Raw genomic sequence first — 18,114 nt, forward strand, 5'->3', positions numbered from 1 at the left:
TGATAAAGTTTATGCTATGCATGTTTGGTATTCAGAGAACCAAAATCTTGCCTTTACGATTTGGAAATGTCTGTCATTATCTTCACTGAACTAAACTTCTGATTCACTAAAAGTCCCCTTTTCCTTAGTGGCAATGCAATTGTAGCAGTCATTGAAAGAGCTGATCATTTACAGATAAAGTAAAAATTTCACATTTGACCAGAATTGGGCATATTCATATAGAACGTTACTTTTTACTCTGTATAGAGACAGAAACTAATGAGTGGCAATATTTTGTAGTGGCAAATTGTCTTCTTTCATGAATGGAAAACCAAATAATTTATCATTGGTACAGTAATCGCTGATACTCGAAGAGTGTTGCTAAAAATGAGGTTTTCACAGTTGGTTTGAAAACTTCTTATATAATTTTTTATGTGTATTTCCTTACTTTAGGAAGGTAAAGGTTAATAGGTTTAATATTTTCACAAATTACCAACCAGTGGGTAAGAAGCAATACGATACTATAGTTCTCATAATACACTTTTGGATAAAAAATAAGGTCTTTTATGTTTCTATATTCTTGCTTTCATAATGGAGTGATAGTGGGGGAGTCTGAATGCTAAGGGAGCAGGACTTGCTGCAGTTCCCAGCAGAGGGTTGTGGTAGAGATGAATCTGGAAATCAGACCCCATCCCTGGAGAAGACCTACACCTGGACAGAGACAGTTCTGAACAAACTTTGAATGTGAGTGTCTGTCCCGAGCTCCCACCCTTGGCAGCACTCAGAGACACAAAACTGAGATACAGCCGTCAGTGAGTTAGCAACTGTGGCTCAGAGTTTTATATTGTGTTAGAGACAGAAGAAAAACGCTTGACCTACTTGGATCCGATAAGATGGAATCAGTTTTCGGCAGAAATTGATCACAACGGACTCCTTGGTAGCCTTCTTTGCACCTGAGAAAAGGGGTAAACGACAAACATATGCATGTGTTTGTGAATGGTTCGAGATTTCAACAAGCAAAGTAGCCACCAATTACATCACCGTGAGAACAGTACATTCATGCTTTTGTATGGCCTGGTTCAGTCTGTTTCTAACATTGATAGCAGGTGAATTTTAGTCATGTCTGTGTAAAAAAAACAGCACCACTTTGCTTTTATAGTTTTATAGGTAATATCTAATGAGCAAACTTAGTAGCAATGTAAGATGCCCTCAGAGCAGTATGAATAATGGTTACCCTCATAATTCTGCAGGATTCTTTAGGCAACACACTGGTCTCTAAAAGACGGCAAATACCCCTTCGGAAAGCATCATATTGCAAGTGTTATTTTCCTAACAAAAAATCATTTTCTAACGTGATTGATCAAATATTATCAGTAGATCTGGGCTGTTTATTTTCCTTGTGTTTTACTAGTTTGTTCATTTGCTAATTTTACCTTTTTTTTCTTTTTTTAACTTAGCAATTCTTCCAGTCAGTGCCGCCTAACTGCTGGGTCAGAAATAGCAGCATTTATTTCAGATCCGGCAAGATCTGAAAGGCATCTATCTCTATGTGCAAGGCCTCTGTGCATTTTCTTTAAACTCACATTTTCCTCTCCTCATTTTTCTCTTTTATATTCAGCAAACGGGTGCAAAGTGCGTACTTTCTGCGAGGCAACTTTCCTAAGGTGGGTGCAATTTGGAGGCAGGGAATTTGCCTGGAAGCCCCTGCAATGGGGCATATCGTTTCAGCCCTGCCAGTCCACAGTCTTCTCACAGCTCGCTCAGTCAAGGCTGCTTGGCCGCCTCAGACAGCCTCAGCTCATCAGCGGGCAGTTCAAGGAACAAAATACAGCTGAGGCTCCGCACTCCTGCCTCTGAGCAGTCTCTGTAAGCAGGGAGGTGGCATTTAGTATATCTGCTTGAAGCTTAATCTCTCATGCTCAAGTTAAGCAGGAGCACATCCATTGTTGCTTGTGGGATGAATCTGTCCTACTTACTGAGGAGGAAATTGTGCTGCTGGCATAAAAATCGGATTTAAAAAACAATCCTCTGGTTGTTAGAAATCAACAAAATCAACAAAAGAATTCAAAGAGATTGTTCTGTCAGAGATGGGAGCCCGTGGATTCTTTCTTCAGAATATGCTTTGTTTTCTGAGTGTAATAAACACTTTATTAGATAAAGTCTATTGCAACTGGAGCAGTCACAGTGAAAGGCACCTAGGTAATTTTTCTACCTTTCATTGTGAGCTGAACTGGAATGCAGGTAACGGGGCAGGCTCTCTTTAGCACCTTTGTAAGCCTGGAACGCTGGAGTGTATTTGGCAATTTTCCCTATAGATTGAGAACAAAGACTTCTGACATATGGACACCCCAAATACCCAACAGGCTATTGAGAGAACTTGCTTAAGCAGACACATATTTTCAGAACCTTTTTAAAAATTCATTTATTGCACTTGAAATAAAGCAGGCATGTCACTGGTTCGATAATGGTACAAAGTCAGAAAATACTTAAGACTGAAGCACATTTGTGATGAAGAAATAAATTCCTGTTCTCTGAAAGCTGCCCTAACATTGTTAGTTGGCCTTTATTCAAAATTACCTGAACCACAGTGTTTGCGTTTTCATTTTCTTGTAATGATGACTTAGGTGCTGGGTGGGTGCTGTAACATGCATTTATTTTCTCCTGAGGTTTTTATTTCCAACATATGTGGGGGATTTTAAGCACACTTCACTCTTTGTATCTTCATTTAATATGAAAGTGGTATCCCAGGGAGATAGCTGCTTTTAAGGGGAAGTGCTTTTGTTTTGCTTTGCTTTTTAAGGGGTTTTTATCACTTAAAATGCATTATTCCGTTTGCGTGTGGAGAAGAAAATAAGGGACGATGTTTGAAATTTTTCTAGTCTTCAACTGATTTTCCATGACTTTGAGCCCACTCTGAAGTGTTCAGGCCTCATGGAGTATCAGGAAAATTGCACAGTGTGTTCCTTCATACTGCCTTCACATCTGTGTGCTGGTATGAAGATAAAAAAAAGTGTGATGATGTTGGAGCAGCCTGGCCCAGGCTAGGAAACCTGCCGAGGGCTGTGACTGGCTATGCAGCAAAGCCCTGCTCCTTTGTTAAGGTGGCCGCGTCCCTGCTAATTGGTGCTGGATTTTCAGAATGACAAATTAAAATTTCCACTTAAAAATCACAAGTCACCTTGGTAAGTTCAAATCCATCCAAATTGGAAGACAAAATGTGGCCAGCAGGTAAAGCCAATGAGGTGGATTGAATTTATGACACTGTTAAGGAAATAAAGTAAAAGAAAAAAATGTCTAAGATGCACTTCTGTTGAACAGATTGGGTTTGGCAGACCTTCTGACAGTGTGATAAACAGCACATCTTTTGAGAAATATCATTGCATGTTTGTTTTGGTTTTTGTTAGTTGTGGGGGGATTTTGAGACAATTTTTAAAGATTTTTTGTTTTCTGAGAGATACAGGTATATGAACAAGAGAAGTTCATATAACAGAAAGTTCTTTCTGTTTGTTCATCTTAATAAAGCATGGCAGAATTAGTAAAATTATACAAGTACATGTGTAATCTTTAAGGGTAAATACACGTTTGGAAAAAAAAAAAGCACAAATCTTGCGTTAACCAGGTTAAATACTCTATTATTTTTCTACTCTGCATTGCTTCAAAGCTCCACTGAATTCATCCACTGCCTGTTCTCTGAATTTATTTATCCCTGAGAAGGCTTGCATCATAGAAATTTTATTAAAAATATCAGTGTTCCCTGGTGGTCTTAACAGGTAAGTTTTGCTTCTACAACTAGATGGCCGAAGAACAGGATTAGAATAGAAAAGACAGCCACGGTTTATAAAGAGTTGGGTAACGAAACTGGGAGAAGCGTTATCCACAGCAGAACAACCACAAAGTCAACTCAGTCAGCAAGAGCTAAGAATTTTATTTTGAAAAAAAAATTAGTCTTAAATTCTGTGTGTTCACCTACTCTGAGATGAAGGACTTGTCACTTCAGAAATCAGTAAGTTCTTGATTGTGTTGTGTGTTTTGTTTATTTACAAATTTAAAAGGCAGTGGGGAAGGGCATCATTGAGGAGACAATGTCCAAAGCAGGGTAGGGTGGATGAGGGGTTGAAGAGAACCGTGGTGTGGTAACCCTGAATAAGGGAAACTGGCCCCTGGCAACAAAGTGGGGTCAGAAATTGGAGATTCTGAGCCCAGTTTAAGTGTCAGCAAAGTACCTCTCTTGGTGAGCCTCAGGGCCAAATCACGAACCAGGTCCCTCCCTTTCCACAGGGATGGGGCCAGCTGTATATTTTCAAATGCAGACCTCACTTTTTCTACTCCTTACATCCTTCTGATTTGGTCCTCATGCCCCTCCCACTTGTTCAGCTGTACCTAAAATAACAAGCCACCCCTTCTATTCATGTTTTCCCCTTCTACATCATCCCTGAAGAAAAGCCCAGTTTTAGAGAAAAGTTTTAAAAGGCAATTCTTGGGCAAAAGAAAAGAGAATAATCCTGGCAAAGATAAGAAAATACAAAATGCATGACTGTCAGCTAGAAGCTAATACTTGATTTGTCTAGTGTGTTAAAGCAGAAGCAGTGACCCTAGCACTCAGCCTGGATGTGGAGGACCCCCAAGGAAGAGACCTTTTAAATGGTCAGCTCATTTGCTGATGTTCCCACAGAAATGGGCATCCTTTGGCCAGCTAAAAGTGGCTCCCATGGCCATCAGCCCACACTACTAACTTCAGACCATGCCTATCTCTTCTCTTACGATACTCACATGCTAATTTATTTCTTTGAACTCATTTTATGAATAGCAACAAATGAGAGCTAAGATTAATGACTTTGAGTGAAAATGAAAGAACTCTCACTTCTCACCAACAGCCTCCCTACATTTCCAGATTATTCTTCCATTTCTCCTGCTTCCTCCTGTTAGGAGAGCAAACCAAAGCAAAACAAAACAAAAACAAATACCACAAAAACTGTCCCATTGGGGGAACTATACTATCCATCCTCTCAATCCTCATCTGTTGATTCCCTGGTCATTTACTCATTACTGGAAGATGTGATCATTGCTTCACCCCCTTCTTCTCCATTGCTACTCTGTCTTCACTGTCACAGTCTCTGTTATCTACATGGATTCTCAGCCAACACAATGTCTCTTATCACTTCTTCCTCAACTGTATCAGAATGATTAACAGTGTCGAGTTTATAGCCTCACTTCTTCACTTAGTATTTGCATGGATATACTTTACGCAAACCTTTTGATATCCCTGTTCCCCACTTTAAACCCGAACAAAATGGGAATGATACCAGGAAGGAGAAAAAATAAACAAGCACGCATGGTTGATATTACATACATGAATTTTGGCCATTCTTATGCTTAGGGACCTTCTACCTTGCGTATTTGCAGAGATGCATTTTACATAATTTACAGAGAGAAATATATGGAGGTTAGAAAAATGTTCAAATGTTTGCTTCAATCCTGGTGTAGGGCCAGGTCTCTGCATACATTTTAGAGAAAGTATACATGCTTCCTTCTTGGAAACTTAATTTTAGACATAAAATTCAAACTAGCAGAAATCAATTAACTTCACAAGAGAAATGGTGGCAAACTGTATGGTTTCTTTCCTGACTGTACCAACTTTTACTCATAGACCAAAAAATGGTAGTTACTCTTTGGTGTTACAGGAAAGTAGACACTTTGTCAGTGATATACAAGTCTGCCAATTTTAAGGGGCCTATTAAATGCTGATTTGATAAAAGAACAATCCCTCCAGTTTGGCAATTATCTCCTGCCAATTCTCCTCAGCCTCAATGTCAGCCCTTGGTTGGGAAAAATGGAAAAATCATCAGGCGTTTAAACATTACATTTGAGAGCAGGGTGGTTTGGAGAACAGCCTGGTTTTAAATCCAGGATCGGCTATTTACTAGCTGCTTAGCCTTCCTCTGCCTCCTTTTCTTCATCTGTAACTTGGAGATAATAATAGTTGCTCCCTCCTAGCATTATTATTAGGAATAAATAACACCTGTTGTTCATGGTAAGCACTCAACACGTGTTAGTTTTTTAAAAATATTCTTTGAATTTGGAATCATCATCCCAGCTTTTCAAGTGAGGAAACGGAGGTTCAGAAAGGTTAAGCATCTTGTTCCAAAATCACACAGCCAGTGAGTACTTGAACTAGGTACACACTCAGCTGGAGTTGACTTTAAAGTCCTTGCTTGATCTGTGGCACTTTCTGACATTCTTCATGGAAATTCAGTAGATACATAAATCATCGTTCACCCAGGTATCTTTCCTAAGATTAGTATTTAAAAATATGGTCCAAATATCATGAACTGAAGCCATGATTTATGGTAAGAATTAAAGACCTAGATTTGTAAGTTATTATCCAATTTCAAAATGTTCTTAAGCAAACCATGTCACAGAGGCTGGTCACTGATTTAAAGGCAAATGTCCCTAGCTTTGTGTTAATTTAAGGGGTATTCACTAACTATGGACCTTTAGGAGTACCACTCTTAAAGAACGACATTTCTTGATTGTGGACTGTCCTCAGTTTAATAAAAAAGAAAAAGAAAATGAAAAAAGAAACAAAAAAAAAAAAAACCAGAAACAAAACAAACAAAAACAGAAGATACAGTTTCAACAAGGTGAATGAATTGCCCAGCATAGAAGAGATGGGGTGTTCTGGAGCCAGAATCCCAAACCAGGTCTCTATCTGAATGCAAATGTGTGCTGGGGGGACCAGAAACTTTTCTAGCTAAGGATCTGCAGCCTAGAGTTATAGGCTCAAAAATTATTAATGGTGTTAGAACAAATTCCCTTCCCTGCCACTCACTGCTGAAACTGAGATCTAGGTTTTGCTATGGAGAATACTGTGACACTGATTAAGGTGTAAGTTTTCTTTAGCTGAATTTAGAACTTAATTAAGTGGTCTTATTTAAAAGGAGCACTAATTAAGACGGCAAGATCTTTAAGTTAATCAACTGGAATTAAATTTACCTGTAGCCTGGCTGTAGGTACAGTCTTTCTAAAATCCTTTGAACTACAGATGGAAGAATTTAGAATCAGATTATTTTAAATTGCAGAGCAACAACTGTCTTCAAACGCGTGAGGGTCCTCCAATGTGTTATCAACAGCTTTCAAATAGATCACAAATTCCATGGCTGAGGAAACTGTTGCTTATGTCACTCACCTTACAACCATGATTATTCTTGCTAATGAAGCTATACCTGCAATTTTCAGAAAATGTAATAATTTTTAAAATTTCCCCTTAGCAAAGTTTGAATTCAAAAGTAGATGGAGGCCAATTACTTCATCATGAGTCTGATATGATTTCAGAAGTGAATCTGAAAGCATCTGCTCAAATTCAGGAGGTGTGTTGCATTCAGTTACTATTTGAGCCCTAAAGACGAAAAGGAAAAGAATGATTTCAAGTCTGAGACATTAAAAAAATATAAGAAACATGTGTTTCCTCAACTGCAAGTTCCTCTCAACCATGTGTAAACATTAGGTTCCTGGTCCAGCAGTCACCCATACACTTCATTGGTCAATTTTAGTACCAGAGGGACAGAACCTGTTTACATCATCCTCTTACTCCCATATATGGTAATTCACTTTTGAACAATCAGTGGCTAAGGAGTTCTCAGGTCAGTCTGAATAAATACCTTGGCCTTTATAGAAATTTCTGACCCTATCAAGAGCCTCACTCAGCCTTACTACTTCATTAACAAAATTAAAACACATAACATGACGTGAAGGTACTGCGCAGCTTAGAGTGCATAGCAATAGTACCCAAAGCAGCTATGTGGGCTGAAAAAGCCATTCTATCTAACTTAGCTTTGATTTTTACTGCATCTAAAAGAAAAAAGAATCCCTTTTTAGGCTAAGAAGGTAAATTAAGAAGTAATCTATTGGCCTTCTTGCAGGAAGACTAATTTCAATATCACATTAGAGGTAGTAAAATAATCATTGTCTATTAAGAGCAAAAGGGTTAGGGAATAATAATGACAAGTGGAGGATAGATGGAATTTTGCTTTATAAATTCAAATTGAGAAAATGTTATGTTATTAGTTTCCTAGTATACATAAATTCTAACATGACGAACATGAGATTCTAGCTTTCAAGGGAGGTAGCCTGTTATGGTGGAAAAGGTATGTCCTATGGATGCAGAATGACCCCTAATTCTGCCACTTAGAGGTATGACAGAGGTCAGTGACTGACCTCTCTAAGGTCTCAGGTGCTCATCTCTAAGTGGGGTTATGAGCCTTGATTTCGTGTGTGCTCTGTGCACACTGCACACACACAGACATAGACACACATTGCCCCCAATGCTTATAAATATGTTTAGTAATCAGAAAATTTAGGCAGATAATTAAGGTTCTAACATTAAAGTCAGAGGACAGTCATGCTCCCTTCCCCCACTTCTTTAGTTAATTCAAAGTTCCCATGACTGCCTTTGATAGTTCCCAGCCAACAATGGACCGGGATTTATTGTCCCAACTACTCCCTATGATTCCTCTTTATTCTTTTCACTTAAGATGTCGCTGAGATTGTGAGATTAGCCAATCACAGACTTTCTCTGAGGCTTAAGGTTCAACTATTAGCAGATTCCTTCACTTTTCTCTCTCTACTTTCTTGAAATTAGAAGTGTAATTGACTCACATGTTGAGACTAGTCAGTGGAAGAAAAGTGACGACCGTCTTTCCCAGCTCACAGTTCAGCGAGAAATGTAAAACTGAGACAGAAGGAAAACATTCTAAACTTGCCATTTTAGTCAACTTGGGCTGCCAGAGAAACATATCACAGACTGGGTGGCTTAAACAACAGAAAATTATTTTCCCACAGTTCTGGAGACTAGAGGTCCAAGATCAAGGTGTCAGCAAGGTATGCGTCTGGTGAGGGCTCTCCCTTTGGGTTGCAGATGGCTGCTTCCTGTTACCTCACATGGTGGAGAGAGAGAGATTGATCTGGCTCTCCCTCTTCAACCTCTCTCTGCAACTTCTTCGAAGGCCACCAATCCTATCAGAATAGGACTCCACCCGTATGGTCGCATTTAACCTTAATTATCTCTAAAAGACCCTATCTCCAGATACAATCACACTGGAATTTAACGCTTGAACATACGAGTTTTCAGAAGACACAATTCAGTCCATAACCGTTACTAAGCTGGGTAACATAGCTATAGAGTAGCAAAGACCAGAATTTGGATTCTCCCGTATTTAGGGTTTCCAGATAAAATAGAGAACACCCAGTTAAATCTGAATTTCAAACATATTGTTTTTACATCAGTGTGTCCCACATGTAATATGTGGGACATACTTATACTAAAAATGTATTCATTATTTATCTGGCATTTAAATTTAACCGGGTGTCCTGTATTTTATTCCCTAGATCCGGCAACTGTACCTACATGAGAGTAAAAGCATCTGAATAGTCAGAGAAGTAAGAACCATCAATAGGAACACCTAGATTAAAGTTAATGTATAATATTTTTGCTATCACTATATCTTGTTCTGATAAATTTAGCAATCTCTTGTTTTAAGGATAAGGAGCCTGGGCACATTACATTTATTTCTATCAACCATGCAAGGGACATAATGAGCTCACAGAGGCTGGAGGAGGAGAATAGGAATTTCAATAGCTAGCTCTGAAATGGCCAAAGCGCTGAAAGGCTACTTCCAGAATGTGGTGAAGATCAGATGAAGTAATGTTGTTTGTAAACGTTAGGTGCAGATCTGTGACTTGATCATGTGAATCACTAGCTACTCTTTTGCATAAATTCTGAATAAACTGTAAGAGCATCCTGGCCAGGAGCCCAAGTAATACCAAAGGAAGAAAGAGGGCCCATTCTCCCTCCTTCATTCTGCAGCTCACTTTACTTAGGATCATTTCCATACTGAGGCACTCACACGCTGTTGAATTTGAAAAGCGGTGAACACAGATGTGGAATACAGGGCAACGCTAACCTAAAATCAAAGACACAACATAAGAAGAGGCTCCTCTGGAGGAGTGTGATGTCCTTTCTGGAATTCACTGCTCTCAGAAGGAGACAGTGAGAGAGCATGATATCAACAAGAGATCAAACAGACCAGCCTTGTTCCTTGCCTGGGTAGTGTGGGTGATTCCTGAAGCAAAGCCATACACAGCTTGATAAGGAAGAGTGAAAAGAAAAGAAATCTGAGACATACATCTTATTTAAAAGGCATCTTTATGACTGGCATTAGAAAGCAGAGAAGGAGCTCATTAGCAAAAGAACTGATAAAACCACTCACAGCATGCTTCAAAATGAAGCGGTAATAATTATTGCCTCTCTAAGAAAGGGGGCAAAATACCCACAAAATGTCATTCACAAATCTGTTTGCAGACATCACAGAGCAAGCTGCAAAAAGTCCCACAGCTTTCAGATTTAATTAAGTGAAGAAAGCAAAAAAAAAAAGACTCTTACAGCTCACATGCCTGGATCATAGAAATTCTACGTGAAACATGATTTTTTTAAAAGCCATTTTAGAAACCCCTAGAGTTTGCTGAACCCTCATTCAACAGCATAATTTCCCCTGTTTCTCCCAGGATATTGTACAATCCACGAACGGTGCAGCGTTTCTGCCGGCTAAAGGAAGTGGGCAGCTTTGATCCGAATTACAATAATATATCTCCTTTGTGTGATAAATGATTTACTGCTGAGGATAAATGGATATAATCTTTCATTATGTATGACATTCATCAGCAACAAGGAAGCTTTGGACTGAATGGAAAGTGATTTCATATTAAAAGCCTCATGCAACTCAGACTGAGATGAAAGTGGGGTCTTGCCTTGAAAAAAAAAAAAAAGGCACAGGCTTGTAAGTTTAAATGGATGCTCAGTCTAATATAATTGTTACTGTAAGTTTGAAAATCTGTTAGGAGGAAACCAGGGAAATATGTAACTAGCTCAACCTCAGTTTTGCACAAAAAAGCCCCATTTCTTAACCATATTATTCTACTTACTGAAATGTATCATTAAGTCTAACTTTGAGAACTGAGTGTAGTGATAGAACCAGGTAGGGAGGAGGGAGTAGAAGTGGGGGGTTGTGTAAGTGACTTAAATTCCCATGATTATGGAAAGTCAATGTATCATAACTAAAGTAGATAAAGAAACAGAGGCTTAATATGTTATTTAGAGATATGAAGTTAACAAGCAGGAAAATACCAAATGAAAATGGTTTACTAAGCACGTCCAAGTGTTTGGGGAGGGGTGCATGTTGGGGGAATCGGGCATGGGGAATTAGTGCAAAAGGATAAGATCAAGGCTGGTGGCTTTTCATTATAAGCACATTTGTGTTTTTTATTTAAAAAATATATACACTTAGATGATGAAGTCATGTAAGTAGAGCAAATCATTTAATTTTAAAAATGATTCAGGGCTTCCCTGGTGGTGCAGTGGTTGAGAGTCCGCCTGCCGATGCAGGGGACACGGGTTCGTGCCCCGGTCCGGGAAGATCCCACATGCCGTGGAGCGGCTGGGCCCGTGAGCCATGGCCGCTGAGCCTGCACGTCCAGAGCCTGTGCTCTGCAACGGGAGAGGCCACAACAGTGAGAGGACCGCGTACCGCAAAAAAAAAAAAAAACACTGGTCGCCAGGGGTTGGGTTGGGGGTTAAGAAATGAATAGGCAGAGCACAGAGCATCATCCAGTGCTCTTCCTGCTATTTCACATTTCCTCTTAAACAGAAAAGAAATTCCTAAATCTACATGCTATCTCTGATGCCAATGTTTTAGTCATTCCAGTGAAAGCATATGTTTTGTTGGAGATCAGTCAGCACAGTACAACTGGCTAGAGTTCTGGTAACCAAGCAAGGTCAGGAAGAGGTGGCGATATCAATGTCCCTAGCTTGGACAAGATCAGATAGTGAAATATGTTCTAAAGCTGAATGTCATATGGAAAGTGGGAAAATAACACAATGGCACGGGTAAGGATGGGTAAGCTAGAGAAGACATAGGAGGGGGGATATTCTTCCTAATGGTGACATGGGTAAGATTCTTGACCTTTAATTGAAACGAAGGAATATGCAATCTGGTACAGGTAGGTTGACAAAAATTAAGGAACCGTCCACAGTCAGCAAATTCAAAATAGAATTCAAAGGAATGTTATTTAACTGGAGTGTTTGGTAAGTTGAAATAGAAACTCAGTAGGTGAGCAGTGACTTGAAATCGATAAAATATGATTATGTTCTAAAAAGAGAGAGAGAGATTCAGTTAATCAGGTTATGGGTGATGTATCTGATATTCCTGTATGTGTTTTACCTAGGAATAAATCCAGGAGAAAGTGCTATCAGAAAGCGCTTCTGCATCTTGTAGTGTAATGGATGAGCAATCTGGGCTCCTAGAAGACTTCCTCTGCTCAGAGCACAGTGCTGAGAGATTTACAAAGGTTAGACAAAGTAATCCTCATGAAACTGATAAAAAGGAGATGGGGTTAACACTCTTTTATAGATGAGGAGATTGAAGTTTTAGAGAAATTAACTTCTGTGTCCCAGGACACATGGAAAGTATGTGTTCGAACTTGGATTGGACAAGTTAAACCAACACTAGAGATCGTATTTATTTCTCTACCCCGTGTCGTCTGTGACTGTTCAGATTGTGTTATGTATCTATTTAAAGGGCTCTACTTCATTAACTACTTTTTGAGGAGGAGAGGACCTATCATTTTATGCTTATGGTACGAATAAAGATAAAAGCGAAACTAAGAGTTTAACGATTTGCCCACAGTTATATCATGGCATAACTGAATTAACTTGAAAAAGCGTAAAAGAAAAATACAGTGATATTTAATGTGGCTTTTTTTAAAAATGTAGACTCAATAATATATTATCACATTCTAATCTCTCAATTCATATGCTCATTCAAAATTATATATATTGAGAAAGAAAAAGTTGGTATATCTGAAAGCGGAAACCTCTTTAAATATTTGAAACCAGGAAATTTAATAGACGATTGATCACATGAAAGAAAGGGTAAGAAGCTAAAGGAAGAACAATAGGGTCACACAGGAATTGACAACAACATGAAATCACTCTCACCCCTAGGCTGAAGGGATAAAGTCTGAGTCCAGGAAACTAGGATAAATCCAGTGGGTCCATCAGACCAGAGCTGGAACCCTAAATGAACCTAGTTGCTGCTGGAAATAAACCGGGAAACAGAGAAAACAGAAGGTAGAGAGAGAGAGAGAGAGAGAGAGGAAAAAATAGAACAGGAAATAGAGTCCTGCCTTCCAATTTAGTGCTTCCTACCAGCCAACTCCACTCAGAAGCCATTGGTCCAGACAGCCTAAGAAATGTGGTTCTGAAATAGAGAAAAGAATAAAAGATGGGCAGAGTATAGATGTAAAGCAAACAGGTAACCGATCAGTTGAGTTGGTTATACATGGGGTACACACTCTAGATAGCACACAATTAGGTATATATCCACATATTTATACCTATATAACACAAACACCCATGCAATTTAACACGAGCAGCAGAAGGCCATTATCCCCAATCATTCTAGACAACAGAAATCTTACTAAACTTGTAAAAACGATACTATTAAGCCTTTGCATCAGTCTTCACTAGGAATCTTCCCTACTCTTTCCAATCTACACCCACCTCTACCACAAACACTCACGGGCACCTAAATGCACATGCACGGGCCCAAACTCTCCCGTTCACATCCTGCTCACAGCACCTTGAAGGGTATAATTCACCCCTCTGGGCGCTCATTTCCTCCTCTGCCAACAGGGCTAATCGCCCTGGCCTGGTGCACAAAAGAGAGCCGTACCTATTAATTTACGTAAAGCTCATAAACTCTCGTGAAGATGAAAAGCTCTAGTTTTCTCATTCTGTTCCTTTGCTTCAAATAAAAAAGCTACCTTATATAAAGGTTTCTGGGGGATTTACAACAGACTTCTATCTAGAAAAAGTTGTACCACAATTACAAATTTAATGACCTACTCTAAAAACTCCCAAGGCTACGACATAATGAGTTCGTTTTATAATCAGTACTTAAAAAAAATCATTCGTCAGAAGTAAATAAGAAGTGACTGGGGCTCTTGGAAGTAATCTACATTATTTGATGTAGAAAAGGGAGAAGTCATATTTATCAAGTACTTACAGTTTTTCAGATTCTGTGCTAGGCACTTTACACAATTACCTATATATTCCACCCAGGATTTTTATGTCAGCATTGTTTTATTTGTGGTTTTAAAGGCGAAAAATAGAGGTTTGGAATGATTAAGTAATTTGATCAAGTCACAGAGCTAGTAAGGTTTGAAGTTGTGATTTGTGTCCAGGGCGTTTTGCCAGTGACTCTTCATTGCTGAACACTGGAAAGCTTGTAACTTACTTTTCCTGAGCCCACAGCTGTCAACCCCTATATTAGAACCTTTAGTGTCAACAGTAACTTTTGCTACAAACAGGAAGTAGACATTGAACAGTAGAAGAGAAGTAATCAGAATCAAGAAGGCTGCCCTGTTGTTAGTACAAAGAAACCACACCTAGAATAGGTTTACTTGCAGACAGCACCCTTTAATAGGGAAACTGAAAATAAATTATTTAGAAGAACATGTTGATGAATGGCAGAACTGGAGACAGTCTACTTTGAGGGGAGGAAAGTGGGGTTGTCATCACAGAGCTGATGACTAGCTTGGGACACTTGTTACGGGAGGCCTTGATGTATACAACGACCTACCAGTGAGTGGGAGTGGAAGGGACTAAGATGCTGGCTCACTCTAAGGAAAAACTTTGTTTTTTTCTACATCTTTATTGGAGTATAGTTGCTTTACAATGGTGTGTTAGTTTCTGCTTTATAACAAAGTGAATCAGTTATACATATACATATGTCCCCATATCTCTTCCCTCTTGCGTCTCCCTCCCTCCCACCCTCCCTATCCCACCCCTCTAGGTGATCACAAAGCACCGAGCTGATCTCCCTGTGCTATGCAGCTGCTTCCCACTAGCTATCTATTTTATGTTTGGTAGTGTATATATGTACATGCCGCTCTCTCACTTCGTCCCAGCTTACCCTTCCCCCTCCCCATATCCTCAAGTCCATTCTCTAGTAGGTCTGTGTCTTTATTCCTGTCTTACCCCTTGGTTCTTCATGACCTTATTTTTCTTTTTTTTGATTCCATATATATGTGTTAGCATACGGTATTTGTCTTTCTCTTTCTGACTTACTTCACTCTGTATGACAGACTCTAGGTCCATCCACCTCACTACAAATAACTCAGTTTCGTTTCTTTTTATGGCTGAGTAATATTCCATTGTATATATGTGCCACATCTTCTTTATCCATTCATCCGATGATGGACACTTAGGTTGCTTCCATGTCCTGGCTATTGTAAATAGAGCTGCAATGAACATTGCGGTACATGACTCTTTTTGAATTACGGTTTTCTCAGGGTATATACCCAGTAGTGGGATTGCTGGGTTGTATGGTAGTTCTATTTGTAGTTTTTTAAGGAACCTCCATACTGTTCTCCATAGTGGCTGTACCAATTCACATTCCCACCAGCAGTGCAAGAGGGTTCCCTTTTCTCCACACCCTCTCCAGCATTTATTGTTTCTAGATTTTTTGATGATGGCCATTCTGACTGGTGTGAGATGATATCTCATTGTAGTTTTGATCTGCATTTCTCTAATGATTAGTGATGTTGAGCATCCTTTCATGTGTGTGTTGGCAATCTGTATATCTTCTTTGGAGAAATGTCTATTTAGGTCTTCTGCCCATTTTTGGATTGGATTGTTTGTTTTTCTGATACTGAGCTGCATGAGCTGCAGGAAAGACTTTTAAACGCATCCCTACAGAAGTGGAATGTTACTTCAGTGGCCCAAAACCACTTGGTTGAAAAATTCAGTGTTCCTGTATACTCAAATTACTCAAAACCTGCTCTGTTTGGAGATGATGTAAGAGTTTTCTCTTATGCATAAGTCAATATTTTTCTACAAATCAGTGACATTGGATGAGTACATTGAAGCAGCAGCAGATGCCAAAACATTTGCTTATAGAGTATTCCATCTTTAACCATCATGCTCACTGTTCTATATGAGAAATTATTTACATAATACAAAGCTCACAGTTTAGGATGAAGCATCAGATGAACCAAACTATTTCTAGATGCAAAACTTACTAAATTTCAATACACCTTTATATTTTTTAAGGTATTATGTTTTTTCCCTTTATTTTGATTAGGATTTGTTCCTGAGTTTAGCCCACATTAACTAATGAAAGAACCAGTAAAAACTAGTTCTAATTTTAAAATATGTGATTTCATATTCATAAATTTATTTTCATTGATTACCTAGAAACCAGTTTCCTCAATAAAAATATTTTTGAAAGGTACTTGCTTTAAAATTTCATAATTTGAACATCTATATTCTTGTGAACAAACCATTTAAATTTCCTGTTATAGAGTAAGTTGTTTTGATTACCAGCCCACTAGTTGTTCTCTATGGATCCTTTAAATTATGCATAAACACCTTTGCAATCAATGGTAATCAGTTTCCACCCTAATTTGCTTCCATGATGTTATTAGACTTGGAATAGCTATAGTGTTGGAATCTCTAGAACCTGTGATTTCTTTTTAACAGCTTTCCTCAATAATTTTAAGTGCCTGTCTTGAAATGAATTAGCTTCAGTGTCGTATGGACAAAGAAAAGTTAGTTTCATCAGGTGTTACTGAAGCTGAGTTCAATTTTAGTTATCATTAGCAGGCCACATGGGACCTCTATGTCTATATCTCTCTTAGAGGACTTCTACAGGGTGACCAATCATCTAGAAATGGGTGTGCTCTGAGTCTCAGAACCAATGCTTTCGTGAAGAGGGATGTAAGTGATTCTCTCTCTCTCTGAGGTTCCCATCTGCCTTAATCTGAGATATATGGAGGGGTGTGCGTGTGTGTGTCTGCGTGTGTGTATACGCACACACGTGCATACTTGGGTTTGAGTTCAAATAACAATTTTCATGTGAAAGCATATATCTGTGTATGATATGTGTGTGTGTTTATTATTTTCTCCACGGTGGTTTGGAGGTTGGGTGGGGTGGTGCTGAGGCTGGAAGCAAGGAACACAGCTTGAGGTGACTGTAGTGGTCCTGGCAGAACACCAGACTGTGGCATCACGGTTCCCCACCCACACTGGAAGCCAGAGACAAGCAGATTCCCACTAGCTCTTCTGCTTTTTTAAGAAGAATTATGTCACTTTATCTCAGTGCTATACAATATGAGAAGATAATATTTCCTCTTAGAATATATGCATGCTTAATAACAGCTAGAAACAGGAAAGATACAATGCGCCACCTTGGAAGGTAATGTACTTTCTGTCACTATAATACTCAAGCAGAGGTGGGATGACAACTTGTCAGGGATGCCACTGGAAAGAGTCAAGATTCACACTCAGGTCTCGAAACTCCTAAATCTGTCCTCTTTTTCCTCAACCCTACTCAAAAAATATAGTCTCACTATTGAGACGCTAAATAGTGGTGATGATGCCGAGGGGAGTTACAAAATGAACTTCTTTCTATTTAATATTCAGAAAATCAAAGATAAGCACTTGGAGTGAAAGGGCTACATTTTATTTTTCATTTTGATGTTTAAGAATACACAGTCAGGGGCTTCCCTGGTGGCGCAGTGGTTGAGAGTCCACCTGCTGATGCAGGGGACACGGGTTCGTGCCCCGGTCTGGGAAGATCCCACATGCCGCGGAGCAGCTGGGCCCATGAGGCATGGCCGCTGAGCCTGCGCGTCTGGAGCCTGTGCTCCGCAGCAGGAGAGGCCACAACAGGCCCGCGTACCGCAAAAAAAAAAAAAAAAAAAAGAATACACAGTCAGAAATACTATAAAATGTAGTTCACAGATGTTAATAATCAAGAAATGTGGACTTTTCTCAGTGTCATGTCGGTGAGCCACTGATTTGATTGGTAGGGAAAAGAATCATTTAAATATACTTAAGAGCTAGTGAATAAGAACTATATACATTGCTGATTGAAAAACCCTCCTCAGATATACCACAATGTTCTTCCTATTAGACTATCTGCAAATGACATCACTTCCTGTTTACACTGGGTCATGTTCTGACCTTGTGTGAAACCCTGATCTTTAAATTACTGCATGATATATTCCATATCCAGGGAG

At 39.2% G+C, this 18,114-nt stretch overlaps 1 protein-coding gene across 10 annotated transcripts in view; it reads right to left on the reverse strand.

Moving 5' to 3' along the window:
• Window positions 1–18,114, reverse strand: part of NRG3 (neuregulin 3) — a 1,058,708-nt gene that overhangs the window by 244,099 nt on the left and 796,495 nt on the right. For all 10 annotated transcript variants that reach the window (XM_067710344.1, XM_067710347.1, XM_067710345.1 and 7 more), the window contains exon 3: window positions 859–932. In XM_067710344.1, the coding sequence (XP_067566445.1) occupies window positions 859–932 (74 nt within the window). The remainder of the gene's footprint in view (window positions 1–858; window positions 933–18,114) is intronic.

The sequence above is a fragment of the Pseudorca crassidens genome, chromosome 16 (genome assembly GCF_039906515.1).
Source record: "Pseudorca crassidens isolate mPseCra1 chromosome 16, mPseCra1.hap1, whole genome shotgun sequence".
Taxonomy (NCBI): domain Eukaryota; kingdom Metazoa; phylum Chordata; class Mammalia; order Artiodactyla; family Delphinidae; genus Pseudorca; species Pseudorca crassidens.